The sequence below is a fragment of the Syngnathoides biaculeatus genome, chromosome 15 (assembly GCF_019802595.1).
Source record: "Syngnathoides biaculeatus isolate LvHL_M chromosome 15, ASM1980259v1, whole genome shotgun sequence".
NCBI classification, from domain to species: Eukaryota; Metazoa; Chordata; class Actinopteri; order Syngnathiformes; family Syngnathidae; genus Syngnathoides; species Syngnathoides biaculeatus.
The window spans coordinates 25,026,648-25,048,759 of NC_084654.1; the positions used below are offsets into that span (position 1 = coordinate 25,026,648).

A 22,112-nucleotide genomic window follows, 5' to 3' on the forward strand; every position below is an offset into this window, starting at 1 on the left:
TTTGCTTGAAATTGCCCCACTGAAAATGTTGAGACAAGAAAATTGTTTCCTGCTCAAAGCGAATTTAAGAGGAAAAAAGTTGGTTATTTAAAAAAAAGAAAAAATTGTTTGCTAATAAGTGAAATGGTTTAGCCCCCACCCCCCTTGTATTCATATTTGCCCTTTAACCTAGCACAAATCTAATTTACTCGAATACTTGTTTCTTCAGAAAAATGTCATTTTTATGGCGGGCCACGTTGTCGTACTGGTTTCTCTCAGAGGGCCACTGTGACTGTGAAACCATCAAAATCTTTGATCCATCATATTTACACAATCAATATAGCAACCAGCTTTGGAAATTGGAACTTAAGGGGAATGGATTTTTTCAACTATTTTTGATGTTTGATAACACAAACATGTCTTAATGTCATTATTTATTCAAAAATAAATATAAACGAATGTTGACATGATTTGCCTTTGCGGGCCACATAAAATCACGTGGCGGGCCCCATCTGGCCCCGGGGCCTTGAGTTTGACACCTGTGCTTTAGTAGAACACACAAATACTAAAATGAATAAATAAATGCCTGCGTGGGTTTTCTCTGGGTAAGACGCTTTCAATTGAAGACTAAGTTGCCCGTAGGTTTAAATGCGAGTGCAAACGGGTTTTCGTTTCTACGTGCCCTGCGATTGGCTGGCGCCAAGTTGGGGGCGAGCCCCGCCTCTCGCCCGGAGGCAGCTGAGGGGAGGCTGAACGGAAGACGGTTGAGGGCAAACGTCCAATCTCAGCTTTCAAGTAGCCCGTATGGCTTTGATGACATACAAGTGTACGTTTTTTTTTTTGTTTTTTTTTTTTTTTTAAAAAAAAAGATAACCAGCTCATATAGAAAAGTATTAAAATCTCAACATAAAAGTGAGACATTAAGTTTAACTTTGATGACAAAGGCTCGAGTCAGCCTGATAATCAGGATGTTGCAATGTCAAAGCCGTGCACGATCCCTGTAAACGAGCCAATAATTTTTCGTACGCGTCGGGAACGAGCTTCTGGAAAAGTCCCGTTCATCAGTGCGCAAAGCCGACAATAAAAACATCGCAATAACCACATTTGAACTTTTTGAAGTGTTGTCCAAGTTTAAAAAGGGGAACAACACCACTTTTTGTTATCACAATGGGGTAGTCAGTTTTGACAAAAGGCGTGTTAACGTGGCAACTTTGAAGACGACCCAAACGAATCTGCCGCATGTCCATCGTCGCAGCTGTGGGCAAAACGCGCAAAATCACAACAACCGACCTCGGACGTCGCATTTGAAAAATTCAACAATGAACGTCAGCCGTTGTGCGCTCGCGTGCGCCCCGCTCGTCTCATTTCTTCTACGCGGACCGTATTTTGCGTGTATATTTGCATGTTTGTGTACGGATTGCCGCTCGCAGGCTGCAGCGAGCGGGATGCGTTGCCGGCGGTGAATGCTGATCAGAGATCAGCGTCACGGTGACGTGCACGCGCGCATTCAAATTATTACACACTACATACGCATGCAAATACACACGGGAAACAAAGATGAGAAGATAGCAGCCCACAATGGGTCCATACTTCTCTCGTGACTACATGCACACAGAGTACATGTACGAAAATATGGATGACGAGAAAGCAACACACACGGGGTTCTAATGAACACGCACATCTCAAAATGGTTACACACGCGCATCCAAGTATGGGAATTTCAAGAGCATCAAGAAAGCAACGCGGACTTGAACGGTGTTCTTGCACACAAACAAACGCAGTATTTCCACTCAACGGGTGACGCGCTATACAGTATTTACATATTTTATTAAAACATTTAGAAATGTAATAGCTACATGTCGTGTTACCATCAGTGACCTTGAGAGAGTCTCAATGTCATTGAGGCCGCCGATGCGAGGGACGAACTTTTTATCACATCAATTAATTAATGAAACAAAACCAGATTTATAGCGAAAGCAAATTACACGCATGTGCGGTGCACAGTTTCGTTTGTCCACTCGGGGTCGCCAGCCTCACTTCCGACAGGATTATCTGTGACTTTGAGCGTGCGTGAGGCGGGCCCAGTGAGCGACGTGGGCGTCATCCAACGACATTGCACGGTTCAAGCGACTCGGCGCCGGTCGTGGCAGCTTGTGTGGAAACGTAGCATTTATGAGCATGTACTATAAAAAGTTTGCACACCCCTCTTCATATGCTAGGTTTTTGTGCTATAAAAAAAATGGGACTGAAACAAATCAATTCACAACTTTTTCCACCAGTGATGTGACCTTATCCTGTACATTGGGGAAAAAAAAAATGGAAAAATCTTTGTGAGCGGAAAAGTAAAAAACAAACAACTGAAACAATGTGATTGCTAAAATGTGCACACCCTCTGGAGGATGTCACCACACAACTGCCTCTGATTCCACCCAAATCAATTTCAGTCGCCCTGGCAGTCTTGACCCGCCATTTTAGTCGTAACATTTACTTCTGCTCTCTGAAATATATATATTTTCCAATTAAGGTCTGCAAACCTGTAGGTAACATGGATGAGTGGAAAATTTTGAAAAGATTAATCTTGGCATATTTTTTTTTTTTTTTGTCACAAAACCTGCCATTTGAGCAGGGGTGTGTAGACTTTTCACATCCACTGCACTACGTGTGCGTGGCAAAACAGAAGCAAGTAGGAGTTGCGAGTGTTTCGCTGTTTATTCCAGCTTGCTGGGACGAGCGCTGAGCTTGTTGATGACACTTTTTTGGCTGGAGAAAACGTTCAAAAGCGACTTTCAACACGGCCTCCGTCGTCACACATGAGATTGCATTCAAGGATTTTCGATCGTTCTGGATCGCGTTCCGACTACCCGAGTAAACCGAACGACGACGAGCCTCAAGGGGACTAGAGGTCAAGATCACCCGGGGCCCTCGGCGGCGCTAACGCCAACGAAAGAGACTCGACGCTTAGCGTGCGACTAATGCTAGCGTTCGCGGTTAACTGATATGCAAATGAGCCGCACGCAGAGTAATATTCTGCCATATTATCCTGCAGGGGAGACACGGACGTGCACACTGGCTTTATAAGCCTGTCACACACACACGCACTTGTATGGTGCCCTCCCTGACAACACCAAAGTGAGGAGGCAGCCGCATCGCACCTCTAAATTGACTGAGGAGACGCACACCATCGCTTATTACACGCTCGTACAAATACGACCTCTCCATACGCATCCGCGCACGTGCACCGACACGCGCAGGACCCCTCCGTACACGTGCGCACACACCCACGTACGTGCACGTACACTCAAAGACGGCCGGGAGAAAGTGCATTATTGCTTTTTCTCCGCATTCCAGCTGCTCCCGCCGGCCAGGTACGACGTGCGTCAGCCTCGTGACATCAACGAGACGGCGCGTGTGCGCGTGTGTTTTCCTGGAGGACCTCCCCCAAGCAGGAAAAAGTCCAACGTGAGTCACTCGCAAACGGAACGAAAACAACAAACATCTGGTGTGGAAGTGCATTAAAAAAAAAAAAAAATGTGGGGGAGATGGGGGAGGGGGGGGGGGGGCATAAAAGAGAGGGGAAGGGGGAGTCGTCTCTGGTTTGACCAAGAAGGGAACCCCAAGGTTCTCCCCCGAGAAGGAGGAGGTGGGAGCGCTGCGTTCACTTACCCGAGGGCACGAAATGAAGAACTTTGTTGGTTTCCATGACTGAGCGCGTGGCGGCGGCCGTGGCGTGGCGTGGAACGCACGCACGCTTCCTTTTCCTTCCCTCCCACCCTCCCTCCCTCCCTCCGCCGCCCGGCCCACCGTCAACCCATCATGGTGCCGCCGCTATCCTCCGCGCGCGACATCACCTTCCCGCTCGCCGAGTTCCGACTGACGCGCGCACCCGTGCACGCGCGCGCGCGCACGCACGCAGTGACTCAGCCCAGACATAAGCACCCCCCCCCCCCCCCCCAACGCCGGCCGCCGCGATGACGGCACGCCCTGGGTCCTAGCGCCCGGGCTTTGGTATTTCTAATCCCGATTCCCCTTCGGCCGATATTTGGAGCTGATCTTTTGTTTACAATACTGCAATCAATATTTGCAATACAAACTCTCTTTAAAGGCCTTGAAGCAGATCTATATTAAACAACTTAAATGTTTTTATTTTGTTTGTTTTAAAATTCAACCAAAAACTGCGGCGCTCAGCAGCAATTCTTATGAAGTTCGCTGTTAAAAATCTACCCACATCTGCACACTATTATTTTTCAGTAAAAATGCACTAAGCCAAAATCTAAAGTATGGAATAATGGAAATGAGAAGACTCAACTTCTTTCATCAGGGTGGGGGAAAAAAAAAGAAAGTTTTTTGTAGCTATTTGCTTTCTTTAGTCATCAGCAACAGAATGTGGGTTGGTCTCACCCCAAAATTACTTTCTGACCCAAAAGCCCGTCTTCCTCAATCTTTTTGTCAACATATGCCAAGGAGAATTGTGATTTAGATGCTAGATTTTGCAACACATTCTAACATGACTGAAAATAATATTTACAGACGCTAACTGGCCTCACGACCGGAGGTAAACGTCAGCGACTCCCCCCCCCCCCCACGCCTTTCCTCATCCACTCCACGAAGTGTCACCTTATCAAAACAAACACGTCTGCTCTTTCTAATGTACGTCTACGCCAAAACTGTGCAAAGCGCCAAACCCAAAGTCGTACAATGTCGCCCTCTAGAGTGACCTGTTCATCAATGCAGTTAATCGAACAGACTAGCTGACTTGAAAAACGCCTTCCCATCTATGAAGCTTTGCACGATCAGGATTTTCGGGGCCGATCACCTTAGAAAAACGATCACTGACCAAATTTGCAGCGTAGTCCGATCCGCACATTACATGCCATCTCTCAGCCACATTTTTGAATATATAACTGTTGGCAGTCAGATATTTACAGTACTTCATCAAAAGACACAAAAGAAAACGAAAAATAAGCTAGCTTTTAGATTCAGATATACTGCGCAGGACAGCGACGCAGAGTAAAAATCCTTCTCGGAGCCAATCAGCGACATTGATTTGATCGGCAAACTACGACAGCAAAAAAATTCCAATTATCAGCCGATCCGATCGGTGTTGGCGCTGCGGTGTTTCTGTAACGTTTCCCGCATCTCAACCAAAAAGCTTGGGAGGCTTCACGCTGTGCCAACGCAAAGTTCAGCGAACATCTCAAAAACGAACTCGTACTCGACGACCCAGACGCTGCGACGCCCGCTGGTGGCCAGAACACGGCACCGGCCCTCGATTCGGCGAAAGCGTTACGCCCGTCCGCGACTTCGGGCTGGTGAGTGTTGCAATCTTACACTTAAGCACCTTCAACGTACATTTTGAATAACTCGTTTTTTCCAAGGAAAAAAAGCTCCAACTTCAGGAGGATAAAATCCTATTTTTAGGGAAATGAAATGAAATCTTTCAAGGACGAAAGTATACAATATATTTTTAAAGAATGACGCTTTATTTTTTTTGTTATTCCGAGAATAAAGTAATTTGATATTATCTCACCAAGTTCTCGTTTGCACGTGAACATTTTGCGCACGCGGTTGTGAATTCGAGCGACGAGAGCGTCACTTCCCCCCCTCGCGGGCGCGGCCGGTCGGCGAAAGGTCGCTCATTTGCATCCGTGCGCGTACGGAAAGGTCCGCCGGCCCCGCTTTGCATTTTGGAGCGTTCTGCGCCGCCGGCGCGCGTGCGTCAGCGCACTCCCGTCGGGCCGCGTGTCGCAACGTGTCAGCGGAGGCGCGCGTCGGGCCCGCCGTTGACTCTTTGCGGCGGGGAACGCGATTTCGGATGTCTTGCGACGCGAACATTTGAAGACAGATCAATGCATATCGGTGCTTCAAAATGTTGCTGACGAACACCGGGAAGCAAAAAATACAAAATAGCGTCCATTAAAAAAAAAAAAACATTTGAAAAATCGCAATCTTTGGAGAACGGTGAGTTTTTTTGATGGCATCCAAAGACGTCTAATAAAAAGCGACAAATGAGGATGCGCCCCGGATGCATTTTTGGCCCTCAACATGGACAGCGGCGCTTTTTGACAGGTCAAAGGTCACGTCAACAAGCTTGTCGGCGGCAGCATTCGCGAGCGCTCCCCGTCTAACGACGTCCACGCCCGCTCGTTGGCCTTATTTAGCGACGCAACAGTTGAGACGATCTTAGGAAAGTTTCAATATTTTGACGCAAATTACAGACGCGGCCGGCACTCTCTCATTAAGTCATTTGACTTCCAAACGTCAGCGAGAAGGCCGAGCGGGCGGCAAATGAAAGACCGGCGGGTCCTCGCGGTCGGGCGGGCCCCTCTGCCAAGACCTGCTGCGCTTAAGTGTCCCCCACAAGCGGACCCTCGCCGTCTACTTACTGTCCGCTCTCCGTGTGGGCCGACAACCAAGAAGCTCCTGGAGATGATTTGCAGGCTCTGAAGTGAGTCTCCTGTCGCTTTCTGGGGGGAAAAAAAAAAAAAAAAAAAAATCTGTCATTAAGTGCTTTCAAAGGCAGCTGACAAAAAGGTACGAACAGCAAAAAAAAAAAAAAAAAAAAAAAAAAAGATGCCATGCGTTGTCTGGATTTTGGGTGGCTTGCCCGAGAGCAGTTAACTGGGTTGGACATATTTGACAAAACCGGCTTGGTTAGTTAGTAGACTGCTTTGAGCTGATGAGCGCTTGGCTTCGTTGGACTGGTTGGAGTCCGTGGATTGGTTGGTTGGGTTAGACTGGGTGGACTTGTTCGGCTCGGTTAACTGGATCGGGTAATTAGGTTGGGTTGGACAGGTTAGGTTGGGGGAAAAAAAAAAAAGATTGGACTGACCTGGTTGGGCAAACGGAAGATCGGCTGGCTAGGCAAGATGATCTGGTAGGACGCCCACTAGTTAGTTAGTTAGTAGTGGCTAGAAAGGGGTCAGTTGGAAAAGTTCAGCTGGCAAGAACTAAAAACGAATCCTGAATCCAGATCATCATAGCCATCATTTCATAACAAATATAAAATGTAATAAAGTTGCGAGTTTGTCTCTCTTGGACAAGGGAAGGAAAGGGGGAAAAAAAAAAAAAAAAAAAAAAAAAGTCCAACCAACCAAGTGACTGAACGAGCAGCCTGGAATCATGTGAGTGTTTTCATCTCCCGAAATCAACATCACATGAGCGCCGATGCGCCACACAAGTTAGCCTTTTCAGACACTTTTATCAACGGCAGCACGTGAGCGACCGCTCGCTCTCTCGCCGCCTTCATATTCGCGCCTATAACCCTCCGTTTGGGAATGGCGACGGCGAGCGAACGTCAGCGGGCGCGCAGAGGAGACCCGAGGCTAGCCGCGAAGGCATTAGCCGGAGCGACTCGTCGCCGACTAGCGTCAGAAGGCAATAAGGGGCGAGGCGAGACGTGCCGACCTGATGCCACGCGACCCCGATTAGGGCGTACAAACGCGCAACAAGACCAAAATCAAAATGAGGCACACAATAAACATGGAAAACAGATTGAAACTACCATCTGGTCTGCGCAAATGAAGCAATATAGGAACAGGCAATCGTCAACATTCTGACTGAGCTGGCGCACCCCTTCGCAAAATGGAAAAAATAAATACAATTACACAAACTCCCGAGATAGTTTGCACACAACCTTCAAAAAAAGAAAATCCAGGCACTACCTTTTAAAAAAAATAAATAAATGGCGCGCGCACACTCCAAAAAGGAAAAAGCATTCCTCATCCACTCCAAAATCCCAATAAGCGTTCCACACCTCATCCTTCTCACACACAGACCTCCAAATATGACAAACATTTTAAAAAGCACTCAATCTGATTTTGTGATGCAAAAAGAAGAAATTTTAATCAAAGGAAGTACAAATTTTGGCAAAATTGTATTAAGGAAGAAAGAATCCCCCCAAAATTCCCAGCTGGAACAGATTAACGGCACTTCAATTCATTCCATTTGAGAAGAGTGCTTTGACAAGGTGTAGCGGGGGGCGTCGGGGGAGGTTGCTACTTTTGAGGGACGTGGACCAGGTCAGACTGAAAAGAGGGAAAACCTGCACATCATTCACACCCATTATGCCATATTTACATTGAAAGATATGATTTTGTGCATATGGATCTTGATACTTTTCATTTTTAATCGAGAAAAATTGTTGCATAAGTGGCGATAAACCACAAAGATGGATTTTCTGGTTTGGTCCCAGCCCCCATTAATATATTTTTTAATTAAAAAAAAGGGGGGAAAAAAAAAAATTGTAAATTGATTTTTTTTTTTTTTTTTTTTTTTAAAGGCGCAGAACGGCGGGTACGAACGGATTGGAAGGCCCGAGGGGCCGCTGAGCGCCCGCCGTCCTTTTTGCCCTTGCGCCACATGTGGCGACGTGGCGTGCCGCTCATTAGGATGCCAGCGTCGTCGCCCGCTTCGCCAATTCCCAGCCGCCGTTCCCGGCGTGCCCGCCGAGTCGGCGGTTGGACAGAAAAAAAAAAAAAAAAAAGACAAAAAGAAGGGGGGGGATCCGAAGAGCAAGCGTTAAGACCCGATTGATACATCGGAACCAGCGGGAGGACGAAGATGATGATGAAGAGAAGTGAGATGAAGATGAGGGGAGCAGCTGGCTCGTTACTCGGCGGCTGCCCGCACACACTACGTGGCGAGCGGAGTGCGTGTGTGTGTGTGTGAATATTAATCATAAAATGAAAATTAAGATGAGCGATGTCATAATGTACTCGGGGACGCGATTGGAATTTGAAAAACAATCCAATCCGTAACGAATGAAAATCATGAAAAAGAAACCTCCTTGCATTTAAATAAATTAAGCCGAAGCAAAAGGGGGAAAAAATGCATTTCAATACGTTGTTAAATGTATGCACAAACTGAAAAAAAGATATTCATTTCAATTTTTAAATTTAAAAAAACAAAAATGCCATTAAATCATCACGTGGACAATAACGATGAATATTTAGGGTGAAGTGAAAATTAAGAATACCAATAGGACGCTAACCTAATGAACTGGAAAATTAATCAATCCATTAAAACATTTTTTAATCAGATAAACAGAAATGTCTCACGATGAATAATCCATAAAACAAATGTCGAAATACCATTCATTTGAAAATGGTTCTTTAACCTCCGCAAATGACTTCAATATTCTGTTGACAAAAATGTTCATTCAATTCAAGTCATCTTGAAGCTCAGACGTTGAAAATAAAATTTTCAAATATATATATATATATCTATATTTTGTATCGTCAAAGTAAATTCTACTTCACATTTCTTGACAGGCTGGCCAAGCGGTTGGGGCGTCCGGTTTCAAATCCCAGCCCCGCCTGTGACAAGTTTGAATGTTCTCCCCATCCGTGCCCTCGTGGATTTTCTCCGGGCATTCCGCTTTTCCTGCCACATCCCAGCAAACGCGCTCGCATTCATCGGGGACTGTTTGTCTCCATGTGACCAGTTCAGGGTGTACCCCGAGCTCGGATAAGCAGCTCAGAAAATGGACTTAGTGAGAGATTCAAAGCAGTCCAGCTTCCAAACTTCTGAATATTCAAAATCAAATTTCCAAATTAGATTTTTTGGACATCTTGACTTCCACATTTCCCGACCGCTTCAAAACTTTTCCATCTGCCCAAAAGTCAGAATTTTTGAACTCAAATGACCCGATGAAGAGATTCCGCATTGATTTCCTTCTTCCCCGTTTCTGAACAGATTCAAATCACTCCAATTAAAGAATGTTCAGCTCGTTCAGGACATCTCGGTCATTATTTCTATTCCCAGAATTTCAAAATAAAGTCCCCAAATTTGAAGTTGTTTTTCCTCACATGTCGGCCTCACCCTTTCACATTCCTCGACCGATTCCAAACTTTCAGTCTCCTGTTCTACACTTTTTTTGGGAGGGGGGAGTATCTTCCTGGCCACAGATGCAACCTTTCACCTTCGATTGTCCTGAAGCGCGCGCGCACACACACACACACACACACACACAGGAAGTGCATCCTCTCACTTTTCCAGACTTGTTCCACGTCAACAAAGAAAAAGTTCACAACACACGCTTGTGATCCACACACACTAGCAACAGTTTTGGGTCAAATAAAACACTTGAAAAACAAACAAACGCCACAGACGGGATACTTACACAAGCGAGCACACACACACACACACACACACACACATACATACATACATACATACACAGAAGCAGCGCCCCCTGCTGGAATCGGCATTCGCTGAAACTGCCTCAACGCAAGCAATCTTGACTAAAAAGTACAACAATAACATACATGACTTTCAATTCTAAAACACGCACACACCTTATCTGCAAATATTAATCAAAGTATTTCATAAATGACAGTCTCTAATATTTTGTATACAAAAAAATAACTATTTAAATGTAGATACCAGTTTGACTATTCTTTTCAAAAAAGTTACACATTAAAAGTTTGCCTTGTTTTACTTTACAAGCGTTTTATTATGTTATCGGACACCAGCGACGTCCATAATGACGTATTTCAATCTTTTCTTTGTGGGAAAGTTCAACATCAATATTTTGTCATCTTTTTAGGAAACAACTGAAACCTTTTCAACAGTCTGAATTATAAATCATACAAAAAGGCAAAAAATGCACAGTTAAATCAGTTTATTATTATTTATAAAGTTTTAAATCTTTTCTTTAGAAGAAACAAGTAAAGCAGTTTGAATGTTTTACTGTGCTTTTGAAAACATCTTTGTGATACGCAGTACATAGGGGAGCTTCAATATTTTCCTTTTAGGAAGTTATATAATTTGTCTTCTTTTCAGGAAATGCGAAAGACTTTGAACCGTGTGAATTATTGTGCTATCAAAAAAAAAAAAAAACATGAACTGCTTTACTGCCATCGGTTTCAATACAGCTAAAGTTTTGCTAGCATTGTGCTGTTCCCCCCCCCCCCCCTCCGGTTCTGCACCGATAGCGTGATGTCATTTCAAACGGCGCCCCTGCCGTCCTCAAGCCGAAGCTGAGCCGCGCTGTGTTTGTTTACGCAGTGGCAAAAGTGTCCCATGTCGTGTGAACCGCTGGACACATCCAAGGCAGAAGTCCGAATCCACGAGCACGTAAGTAACACCTGACCAGCAGCGCTCGCCGTCCAAGCAATCCGCGTTGATGCCTCACGCGCCGTTCAACCCGGCGTGCGCTAACACGCCGGTATTCCCGCGGCGGCAGAGATGGAAGCTATTTGAACTCCCGCCGGAACCAAAACAACACGTTTGCCGCCGCAAAGCGCGCGGGGACGGGCGGACGTGTCGGCCAAATGGCGGATGGAAGACATCGGGGGCCGGCATTACGTAAAAACAACAACGTGCGAGGAAAAGTGCGCCGAAGGTCAAGGTCAACTTCGAGGAGAGCCTTCTCTCGTGTAGCTACTAGTTCCAAATATTAGGAACAGCTCTAACGCACCAGGATGCAAATAAATCCATTTGAGAAGAGATGGAAATGGCTCATCGCCAGCGCTATGAAATATGGAGTCACTCAAATGCATCAAAGCAAAACCTACGTTTAGCTGGAGTTTGCTACGTCCATAAGCACAACCACAACCTCGAATATGATCGCTACAACGACTAAACGACTTGTCTTAAGTGGCGGCAAAACGAAGAAAATTTTCAAGCGCTTCATGTAATAACGGAATGAGGGGGGGCAAAAAAATGAAACATCAAGTTGCCTATAGCGCCCCCCCCCCCCCCGCCCATCACAATCGTTACACGCTCACGTTTCTCACCTGTGCCGTGTGAAAGCAGCATTTCGTATCTTTTTGGATCACTCATTGATAATGGTATCAAAACTCAAGAAAAAAGTTGAAATATGACTTTATTCTTCGAAAACACAGTAAAAAAAAATGGCTCGTAGGAATTTTCAAATCTCCAAAGCAGGAAAACGTCCGTATTTGTTGTGACGTGGGAACATTTGAGCTTAGCATGAAAACGTTTGACTACATCTTGGTTACAATAAAATGTGCTCAGAGTTCTTTATCATTAGATTCTCTCGAGTACATTATTACAACAGATTTCATATCTTTTAGAAATTTTCTACATACATTAAACTTTTCTGCATCACCACCGCGCCTCCCTTTGTTTTTTTATCAGTTTTTTTGATCAAATAAAGTGTGTGGGGGTGGACAAGGTGACTTCACTTTTCACTTCACGTTTTAAAAGACAACTTTATAGGGGCAACGGAACCTTTGAATTGTTCTTCATTAGTGTCACCGTGACCATTTTCAACGTTAATTGCGTTAAGAGTAGAACAAAAAGCATCGACGGCGGACAAAAATCACCAACAAGCAACCTCGACTTGAAGCCAAACGCGCCCCACGAGCCGAACAAGGAGCACTTCATCGACCACGAAAGCCATTGAAGGTGAAAAGCAAGAAAAAAGAAGCCATCACCTGCCGTCGCGACGCCATCATCGTCGTTCGCGGGCCTCATGCTGACGTCACGGCAGGAAGTGAGCGTCGCCCCAAAAGTCGCGCGCAAAACTTCAGGTGCGCGTGACACGCGCCGGCGGAGGCCGCGCCCATCGCCCCGCGTGCACGCGCCGGCGTCAGCAGTTTTACTTCAGTTTGGCTGGAAAAACGACACCTTGAAAGTTTGGAAGTTTTGGAATTGGCTATACGTATGTGTGCATATTAAAAAAAAAAAAAAAAAAATCAAAAAACATTTTTCAGAAACAAATTTATTCGCGTGGAGTAAAAAGTTTGGTGTGTGCTGGAGGAGCCGGAGACAAAACAGAACTCCAGCTTCCTCCCACGTTTCATCAAAGCTGCTTGTTCGTTGTGTTATTCAAAATAAATCGATTCACACGCCGGTGTCCGACATGCAGCCCGCGGGCCAGGGCCGGCCCGTTGGGGGTTCCGATGAGGCCCAACGCGGATAGAGAACATGTTCGTTATTCTTGCTAAATTTGCGGACTGGAAGGCATTTAGATGAACACATACTATTTAAATGACATTCTGAAATTGGCTGCTACGTGTCATTAAAGTTGCATCTCCAAATTTTGTCCTGTTGAGGTTCTTTTCACAAATCGATATGTTGGTCAGTCCCAATGTTGTTGTTTTTTATGTACATATAATTTTTGACTGCTATAAAGTGTTGAAAATGTTATTGGCTTTTTTTTTTCCCAGCGATTTGCATAAATGAAAAATAATGATGTAACTGTTTTTGTTGAGAAATTTCACATTGTTTAGTGTACTTTTAAATACAGTATTGGCACCAAAAAGGATGGGAAATTGGCAAATTTTGTATTTGTGTTTATTCAGCCACAAAAACTGCATTCCAGCCCACTTGGATGATCAAATTGAGATAAAAGAACTCAACTGGGAACTCTAAAAATGAGTACGGGAGCCCTGAACGGACACGACGATAGAGTGGCGGCTAATCCGTACGTCACAATTAGCCAATTTTACAAAGCAGAGGCGTCCGTCTCTAGAGGAGTCGCCTGACCGCGTTGGCCGGAACCGGTCCGGCCCGTCACGAGCCGCCAGCACGTGACGACGCGCTTCATTTTTCAATGTGCTCAAACTAAAGTCGCCGTGACAACCGGGAGGGACACAACGGCCCCGATGTCAAAAGGGCCGGCTGCCGCTTTTTCTTCTTCCTTTTGTTTTTTTTGTGTTTTTTTTTTTTCCCCATGATGGAGGATTCCGGCCCAAAGCGGCCGAAGGCGACGCGCGTCCTCTCCACCGTCATGGCCGCGTTCAGCAGCTGCTTTGAAGAAGACGAAGCCGGCAGGTGCGCGCGAGATCACAGGAGAAACTCACGGCGAGCTGGAAGCGTCCCAACATCGCAAATCTCTGGCCTGGAGGCAGAAGGCCTGGAAACGGCCTTTGAAGACTTTTGCCGTTGCAATTCCAACCATCAATCCCATTCCTGAACGATTCTTTGACCCATTGTCATTGGGTGATATTTTGTGTTTTTTCATATTAAAATCATTTTTGTATGTGCTACAGAGGAGTGAAGAGAGTTGAAATAATACCCGGCCGATACCCCTGAAATCATTTTTAGACTAACTGCGAAAGTTGTGCAAATGAAATGGGTTGGATCCCCACCAGATGGCGCTGTTTCAATTCCGATTTAGTGAATATTTCATGGCGTAATTACAACTAATACAGAGCAGGAATGATTGGTCATACATTCCTTTCTGTTCCTGTTGCAGACTCAAAACGCCGAGTGGGCGTGGCTAATCTCTCTTTTTTTTTTTTTTTTTTTACTGGGCCACGAGACTGATGTCTGCCTAGCAACAAGTGTAAAAAGAAGTCTTACACTTGCATTTTTCAAATATCTTTTGGGATTTCTCTTTTTTTTTTCTTCCACGTGCAATTTGGAATCGTCAATGAACCTCACGTGCATGTTTTGTGGGATGTGGGAGGACATGACGGATGGGGGGGGGGGCGTGTATACTCCACACAGGCTGGGCCGGGATTTGAACCCAGAACCTCAGAACTGCGAGGGAGCCATTCCAACCAGGTCCCTGCTGTGCCTTTCCCGGATTTCTATTACTATTATCATTTTTACTGGACTTTGAGATTAAGGCGGCACAGCAACAAGACTTAAAAAAGATGTGTGTGTGTATATAAATATAGAAATAGACATGCAAACACACAGTTCCAATGTTTTTGTGCAAAATCCCGCTAAATTCGGGTGATATCGAGCATGTCAATCAAGGTAGAGTCTTATTATTTTTGAATCCAGGCTCACCATCATTTTTCTCGGGCCGGGGGAGCAGATGTTGACGCTCGGCGAATTCCGCCTAGCAACCCGAGGAACCTGCGCAATCCCGCCAATGTGCGTCAGGTCGCGGCCGCCCGATCGGGTTTCATGGCGGCCGGCGCTGATGTCTCTTTCACAAGTAATTGCGAAGGATTTACAGCCTTTGCTATTTATAGCCAGGCCTACAAGTGGCGTTTGGAGCCTAATTGTTAGATTTACAAAATAGAGAGAAAGTCACAATTGATTGGCATCCCACCAAAAATATATATATATTTTTTTTTGCTTGTCTTAGAAATAGTTTACGACCCAGGCTAAACTTAGTTCTTCATTGAGATACAAAACCTCTACTTGCTAACATCAAACGTATAAAATACCGTATATGAATGGAAAAACAACTCAAGAGAATGTAAAGAAACGCGCCGATTTTCGAAAGTGTACGTATTTGTGTGTTGGGTGTGTGACTTTAAGGGGCGGAGCCTTGCGAGTGACATCACAAGCTGGTGTCAAAGTGGCTTTTCGCGAGTGTTTGCGTTTTTGCTTTTTTTGTGCCTTTTGACATATTCGATACGCGGCTGAAAAGTGACTCGGAGATCGCGGCTCGCCTTGCCCACGGGCGAGGGCATCGCGCTGCCCTCCATTTTTTCCCCCCTCTTCACTCGATCAGCAACGTATCTTCAAATCGCTCATAACTGGAATTTTGTGACCCGTGTGAGATCTGGCAAGTCCAAATAAAAAGAAGATTGCAAATCCGTGTATTTAACCCAAAATGGCTGCGGCTCGATTCTACAGGAAAAACCAAAACCCAAAAAAAAAAAAAAGGCAGGAATTTGCAACAGGACTCGCAAAAACTTGGGGGAGATTCCAGGAGAAGTTTCTGGATGAACCTCATGTGGTCCGTTTACCTACAAAAGGTTCAGGTTACGAAGAGCCTCCCCGGAACACGTTTGTCTCTCGTTACGAAAGAAATTCAGGATAGAAAATGAAGGAAAAAAATGGCGCTGGATTCAACCGAACGTAAACATCCCGTACTTTATCTCGGTTAAGAGCTGCTCTCCCATTGGCCATCGCTGGAGCACTTTCCAGGCATCACATTGGCTAAGAGAGATGTCAATCTTTAGCACGTCCCTGTCTCTCGATGTGTGTGGTGCAATAGCGCAGCGCCCCCTATTGGCTATTCCTTGGACATTCATCTTTACCGGTGACGCTCTCAGGAGGCACACTCGTACTCTCGTCTCTTTTTTCCCCAAGAAACTGATGGCGGGTGCCGACATCCCGTTGCTTTACTTGACAGGTCCGAAGTGGACGTCGAGCCTGAAGTTGAGGAATTTGTTTCGCCGGGAAAGGCCGAGGAGGACTTCGCCGAGGTGGTCCGCCGCGAGGATCTGTCGACGGAGAAGCGAAAGGCCGGAGGCGACCGGAAGAGTCACAGAAAGGCGTCGAAGTGGAGGTCCTCGGGAAATGCCAAAGATCCGACACGGACGGCGAGTTGCGCAAAAGTACTGAAACGTTGCACAGTTGGGCCGGTATTCACAAGGTTAAACAAGGTCAAACAGATGAAGTTCACTCGTAAAGGTGAAAGGGCATTTTAGGGTCATCCTGAAATTTCATCCTAAAAATCAACATCACCAACCTTTTGGGACATGCAGTATGTATATTCCCCCCCCACCCCCCCAAAAAAAATAAATAAATAAAAACCGGTCTCCTTGGTGAAAAACAGAGGCGCGCAAATAGGCTCCTCGCCGACTTTTGAGTTCTTTTTCGGGCGGCCGCTGAGCCGACGGCGACTAAGCCCCGAGACACTTAGCGGCCGCGTCTGTTAGCATTTTGAATGTCCGTCAAGACGTTTGAAAGCTTCAAGTTTCTTCTTGGTCTCGTTACGCTGTCGATGTGTTTAACACCGGCGGGCGCATTATCAGATGCCAGCCAACATTTATCCTAAACACACACATACACACTGGTGCACGTGGTGAGGTCCAAAGCCCCATTGGCCGCTGCTCGGTCGTATTTTTAGGCCTGTTATTCTGGGGCCCCATCCCGACGGGCTATATAAGCTGAGGCCCCCCCCCACCCCACCCCACCCCCCGCCAACTGCTGCCCACCGACGACACGGTGAAGCAAGTTCATGCCGCGCTCTCGGGCAAAACTCACAGCAGTCATTTGAAATCCGCTCGGGGTGAGTACAACTCGCCCCCGCCGTAACGTTCGTTTTACGGCTGCTTTACGTCGATCGCGACTGGACCGGTTTTACGTCCCGGTCATCAAAAGTTGGGTTCTTGTTTCTGTGAGTTTGTTTTGTCTGATATCGGATCAGAATCCACCGAATTTGAAAACCGTCCTCATAAATGCCGGGCAGTCTTACGAGACCTAAGGCGAAAGCCAACGGGACCGATTGAGTTCTCAGACTGATTTGTAACTTTGGTGTCGGTAACGGTTGCAGATCTCGTAAGAAATCAAGAAGGTGACATTGTTACTGTACCTGATTTTATCTGGCTCTTTGCGTACTTTGTGACCGAAAAAACTTTTGGAGAAATTCATGTCGCTTTGAATTGCACGTTTGGTGTCAGTCGTAAATTTTCCAACTCTTGTAGACAAAGTCTGAAGAAGACACCTCCTCTCGTAGACTTGCTGTAAACTTTGACAAAGACTAACAACTCCAACCTTTGGCCTCATTAACAGTCCCGAATAGAAATGATTTCATCGCCAATTCGTCACTGTCCTGCATGGAATATACCAAAAGATTGCCCATCTCGGACGCCGGAAGGACGACCTTGTGGTGTTTCTTCTTTTTTTTTTTTTTTTTAAATACATATTTCCGCTTTCTCCACCCAGGCCGTTATGATCTGCGCATAATGTCGGCACAAGTAGGAATCCAGAAGTTCTCCTTCCCTTTCTCCTGCGCCGTCCGTCAGGATGAGGCGAGCCAGACGGGATGCATCCAGGCGAAGGCCCCGGAGCGCCGCGGGGTTCCGGAAAATCCCGTCCGAAGCCCGCCGAGCGCTGTTGCATTTCTAGGGGTTTTGGCAGACCGCGACAACACGGCGGCGGACAGTCCCAAAACCCCGTCGGCCGGCGGCCAAGCTCCGCAGAGCACCGTGCTTTCCCGCCGGAGCGTGTTCGAAAAGATGGTGGCCGAGGCCGAGGACCAGCGTCCGGTGGCCAAGAGGCAGCTGTCGTCCGAGAGCGCCTCCAGGACCATCGCGGTGGTGAAGAAGAGCGCTGTGCGGGCGGAGGAACCGCAGAGGAACCTCAAACCCAAGACCGAGTGCGGACCGAGGAGGAGAAAGAAAGATCTCTTTGCCAATTCCGAACTCTTCCACCGGCTGGATTCGCACGTCATCATGGCAGGGGCTGAGGTTGGAAAGCATACTGAGGGGGAGGGGGGGGGGGCGGCCTGTGCGCATGAAACCTGGCCACCCCCTCAAAAACAGGCTCATTGCAGCACAACAAGATCGCGTATTCTGTTCTGAATCCGCTTTTCTTGGTCTTTGCCTCGCAGCTAAGGCAAAAGCGCGTTCACGACGTGGCCGCCATCGTCCAGAGCGTCGCCAGCATTGCCAAGAACGAGCTGGAGAAAATCCGGGCCATCTGGGTTTGGCTCTGTCACAACATCGGTGAGGATGGGCCCGACTCGCGTCAGCTCGCTTCCACACCATCCCGCGCTAACGTTTCCCCGACCGCAGAGTACGACGTCGCCGGCTTCTTGGGACGCTCGCAGAAGCTGTGCTCGCCGGAGGAAGTGATCGCCACCGGTCGCGGCGTTTGCTCTGGCTACTCCAACCTCTGCATGGAAATGTGCAGGTGACGCCTTCCTGCGGTCTTCAAGCAGCGTTGAGGGACTCCAATCACAGGACTTGACTCGAGTCAAACTTAAGAGAGGACTCGCGACACAAACTTACAGTAGGACTCGTCTTTGACCAGGGTTGGCTTTGACCTGAACGCCATTACATGTTCAAGTCTGGCCTGTTTACATTTGCAAATCTAGCCCAAATGCTACCTTAGCGTCATTTCAGGGTTACTTCCTGTACTGATAGCTTTGAGTTTAACTAAACGGATTTCACAAGTCCATTTGGGAGTAAATCCAGACCAGATCCTCATAATGGAAGTATATACTGTGTCGGTTTTGTTTGGTGGGGTGCCACGAGACTAAAATACAGTACGACTGCTAGAAACTCTCTGTCGTAAATCAGAACTTGCTTTACGCTTCAAGGTTAAGACTTGAGCTTGGTGTGTTCCGCACATTCGTGACTTACTCCCACCGTTTCTTGTTGGTATTTAGTAAAGACGCGTGAGGAACAGCGGTCAGCGGTATCCACCCGGGAGCTGCATTGTGCTGCGGGAGTGCTGGTGCCAATCCCAGCTGTCAACGGCTGGCAGACGGGGGTAGACCCTGAACTGGTTGCCGGCCAATCGCAGGACAGCCCCACTCACAATCACACCGACGGGACAATTTTGTCAAATTAGTGTCGCGTGTTTTTGGGACGTGGCAGGAAACCAGAGTGCCCACCCGGAGAAAATCATGAGAAAAACACGCAAACTCCACGCAGGCAGGGCCGTGATTGAACCCGGGTCCTCACAAGTGTGAGGTATACCCTCTAACCACGGACCAAGAAGTAATTTGAGGAATTCTTGCCTGTCTAGCACACGGGGAACGCCACTGTCGAGATTTCAACCACGAGCGGCACGCCAAACACACAGCGCAAAACATTTGACTTTTTCACGGGCTCACCGGTGCAGCATTGTGCCCTTAATCTCTCGGGATTTTCAGGATAGGCATTTTCCGTCCCGAGCGATGCGCTCGGAAAACGGACGTAATCTAAGCCGGAGGGTGGGCGCGCACGCTCTGCTTGTTTTGACAGGCTGGTGGGCATCGAGTGCCAAGAGGTGGCGGGCCACAGTAAGGGCATAGGCTACCGCCAGGGCCGGAGCCTCAGGAACGTGAAATCCGACCACCTGTGGAACGCCGTGCTCTTGGGGGGACAGTGGTTCTTAATGGACGCCTGCTGGGGAGCCGGACGGGTGGACATGGAACACGAGAGCTTCGTCAAAAGGCAAGCCAACCCGAGAATTATTCTCCCGCCTCGCTCGCTTTAGGGGCGATTAGCGGTCGACTCCCGGACTCCCAAAAAGCAGCTGTCTCCGTCTGTCCCCCCCCGCAAGGTTCGACGACTTCTATTTCCTGACCGACCCGGAGGAGTTCATCGTGTCGCACTTCCCCGACGAGGAGCGATGGCAGCTTCTGGAGGCGCCCATCACCCTGGACGAGTTCGAGAGGCGAGTCTTCAAGACCTCGGCCTTCTTCGCCATGGGCCTCAGGCTCATCCAGCCTCAACACTGCCACCTCGTCACCGGTCAGTCAGACAAACAACTCACCAAAGCCGAGTAACCGCTGCAAACGTGGTCGCGAGGTTCGAAAAACGAAGGCCGTTTGGTGAATTTACATCGGTTCGATAACTCTGCTCACACATTGAGGTTCTCATCTCAGCTCACGACCCGGAAGCTACGCCGGCTGAAGATCCAAGATGTTCGAGCACGAGTCTTCAATTACGCCGCACGAATTGGCTATCTTTACCGCTCGCGACCTTTGATGGGGGGCGGACAATAGGATTCAATCTGGTGCCGGATTTGCTAATTTGGTAGAACCGAGTAATCCTTGATTCATCGCCAAACTTTCACTCTGCGTTGTGGATGGATCCAGTTTGGTGATGACGCGCTGCCTCCACCGGTGAAAATGCAATCAAATCCCTCGAGGGCTGACTTGCTACCTGCCGTCAATTAGTCGGCGGTGTCAATGATAGAATCTCCTGCTCCGGACGTAGACGTAGCAAGAATATCGCTAAGTCGGGAACACCGAGACGCCCTCGAGCCGTTTCTGATGGTCCTCTGCGTTTAGTTGCAAAAAGCAAAGTGACTTCACCCGGAGCGTGACAAAGTTCAGTCGAGCTTTAGCATATTCCCTCGTGGGACTGCCAGGCGGGAGCTTTTTGGGGTGGCGCCTGGGAAGTCTTTGGAACGAAAGTATAAGCATGTCTGCTTTCCGTCGTTTGCCCTCAGATGAAGGCGAGGCAAACATTTCCCTGGGCTTCTCCCGGCCTGCGACCTTCACCTACGAGATCACGCCGCACCAGGACTTCCTCCACTGCGGCACGGCGGAACAGAAAGACAGCAGCCGTTCCTCCTTCGGCCTCCTGACGGTATCCCAGCGCAGCATGAACCTGCAGCTGCTGCCGCCCGCCCGCGGCGTCTACAACCTGAGGCTGTACGCCAGGCCCGGGAGCGCCAGCGCACTCCTGAGTTGGGTCTGCTCCTTCACAGTGGAGTGCCCGGAAGCCCGAGCCACCGAGGAGATCCCGGAGAACCCCTACCTGTCGTGGGGGCTGCAGCCGGGGGCGGCCTCCCTGGGAGTGGCGGCGAGCAATCGGGGCAGCGAGGTGGCCGAAGCGGAAGAAGGTCGCTTCGAGTTGCTGCTGAAGACGTCCCGCTCGCTTATGATGCTCTGCGAACTGGCCCACCCGGAGCTGGAGGCCCCCGTGACCAAACGTTGCCTCGCGTCTCAGATCCAAGCGGATCTCCTGACCTGCCACGTCCTCTGCCCGTCACGCGGCTTCTACCGCCTCTCCGTCTTTGTGCGGGACTACGAGAAAACGGACGCCAAGTTCCAGAACGCCGCAAACTTCCTGCTGCACTGCAAGGGGGAGGCGGCCGGCCGGGACGAGCTGTTCCCGGCCAACCTGAGCTCGGCGTGCGGGCCGGGCACCCGCACGTCGGAGGCGGGGCTGTCCAAATTCAGCCACACGGCGGCACTGGTGAGCACGCCCCAGGGCAAGTGCAACATTACCTTCCAGAACCAGCGAGACCTGGAGCTGCACGCCACGCTGAGCCGGGGGGACCAGAAAAAGGCCGCCGCCTTCCCGCTGGCCCGGCATCTGTTCTGCACGTACACCGACAGCAAGGTGACGGTGAGCGTCGGCCTGCCCGAGGCCGGCACGTACCGGCTGGGGCTGTACGCCAGGACCGTCCCCGGCGGAGAGTTCAACCCCATGTGCGACTTTGTGCTGAGGAACGGCTGCGAGCGAGCGCAACTTCCTTTCCCTTGCATCTACGCCGCCTGGAAGAAAGGCTGCGTCCTCTTCGAGCCCCGCGAGGGCCTGCTGGACGCCGCCTCCTGGGTCCGCTTCCGAGTGAGGGTTCCGGGGGCGCAGCGGGTGTGCGTGGTGGGCCAGGGGCGCAGCGAGCTGAAACTGAACAAGAGCCGGGTGTGGGAAGGCGACGTGTTCAGCGGGGAGGCCGCCGCCGAGCTCAAGCTGGTGGCCAACTCTGGAAATTCCGGAGACATGGCCGTTTTGATCACTTTCAATGTCGTAAAGCCGTTCGCCGCTAGCCGAGTTGAAGTCGAAGCTCCGGGTTACTAGTGC

The 22,112-nt window shown here is 48.5% G+C and overlaps 2 protein-coding genes across 7 annotated transcripts in view; one reads left to right on the plus strand and one right to left on the minus strand.

Annotated features, from left to right (window-relative positions):
• slc4a11 (solute carrier family 4 member 11) overlaps positions 1-12,507 on the minus strand; it is a 53,145-nt gene extending 40,638 nt beyond the window's left edge. The window contains exons 1-2 of one of the 6 annotated variants that reach the window (XM_061844017.1): positions 12,381-12,507; positions 6,363-6,443 (exon numbers count right to left, since the gene is read on the minus strand). In XM_061844017.1, the coding sequence (XP_061700001.1) occupies positions 6,363-6,443; positions 12,381-12,401 (102 nt within the window). In that variant the 5' untranslated portion in view covers positions 12,402-12,507. Of the gene's footprint in view, positions 1-3,642; positions 3,741-6,362; positions 6,444-12,380 lie in introns of those variants that run through there. The other 5 variants (XM_061844016.1, XM_061844018.1, XM_061844020.1 and 2 more) reach the window with 5 other exon arrangements.
• Positions 12,508-16,830: 4,323 nt separating this feature from the next.
• On the plus strand, positions 16,831-22,109 carry ky (kyphoscoliosis peptidase). The gene is made up of 4 exons (XM_061844937.1): positions 16,831-18,498; positions 19,557-19,748; positions 19,858-20,048; positions 20,752-22,109. Exons 1-4 carry the CDS (start codon positions 18,485-18,487, stop codon positions 22,107-22,109), a joined length of 1,755 nt encoding a protein of 584 aa, XP_061700921.1. The 5' UTR covers positions 16,831-18,484.
• Positions 22,110-22,112: the final 3 nt, after the last annotated feature.

Excerpts from the sequence above, each read along its gene's own strand:
- ky (XM_061844937.1), top strand. Across the intron at positions 19,749-19,857 it reads CACGAGAGCTTCGTCAAAAG|GTTCGACGACTTCTATTTCC; the intron begins GCAAGCCAACCC and ends CCCCCCCGCAAG. Across the intron at positions 20,049-20,751 it reads ACACTGCCACCTCGTCACCG|ATGAAGGCGAGGCAAACATT; the intron begins GTCAGTCAGACA and ends GTTTGCCCTCAG.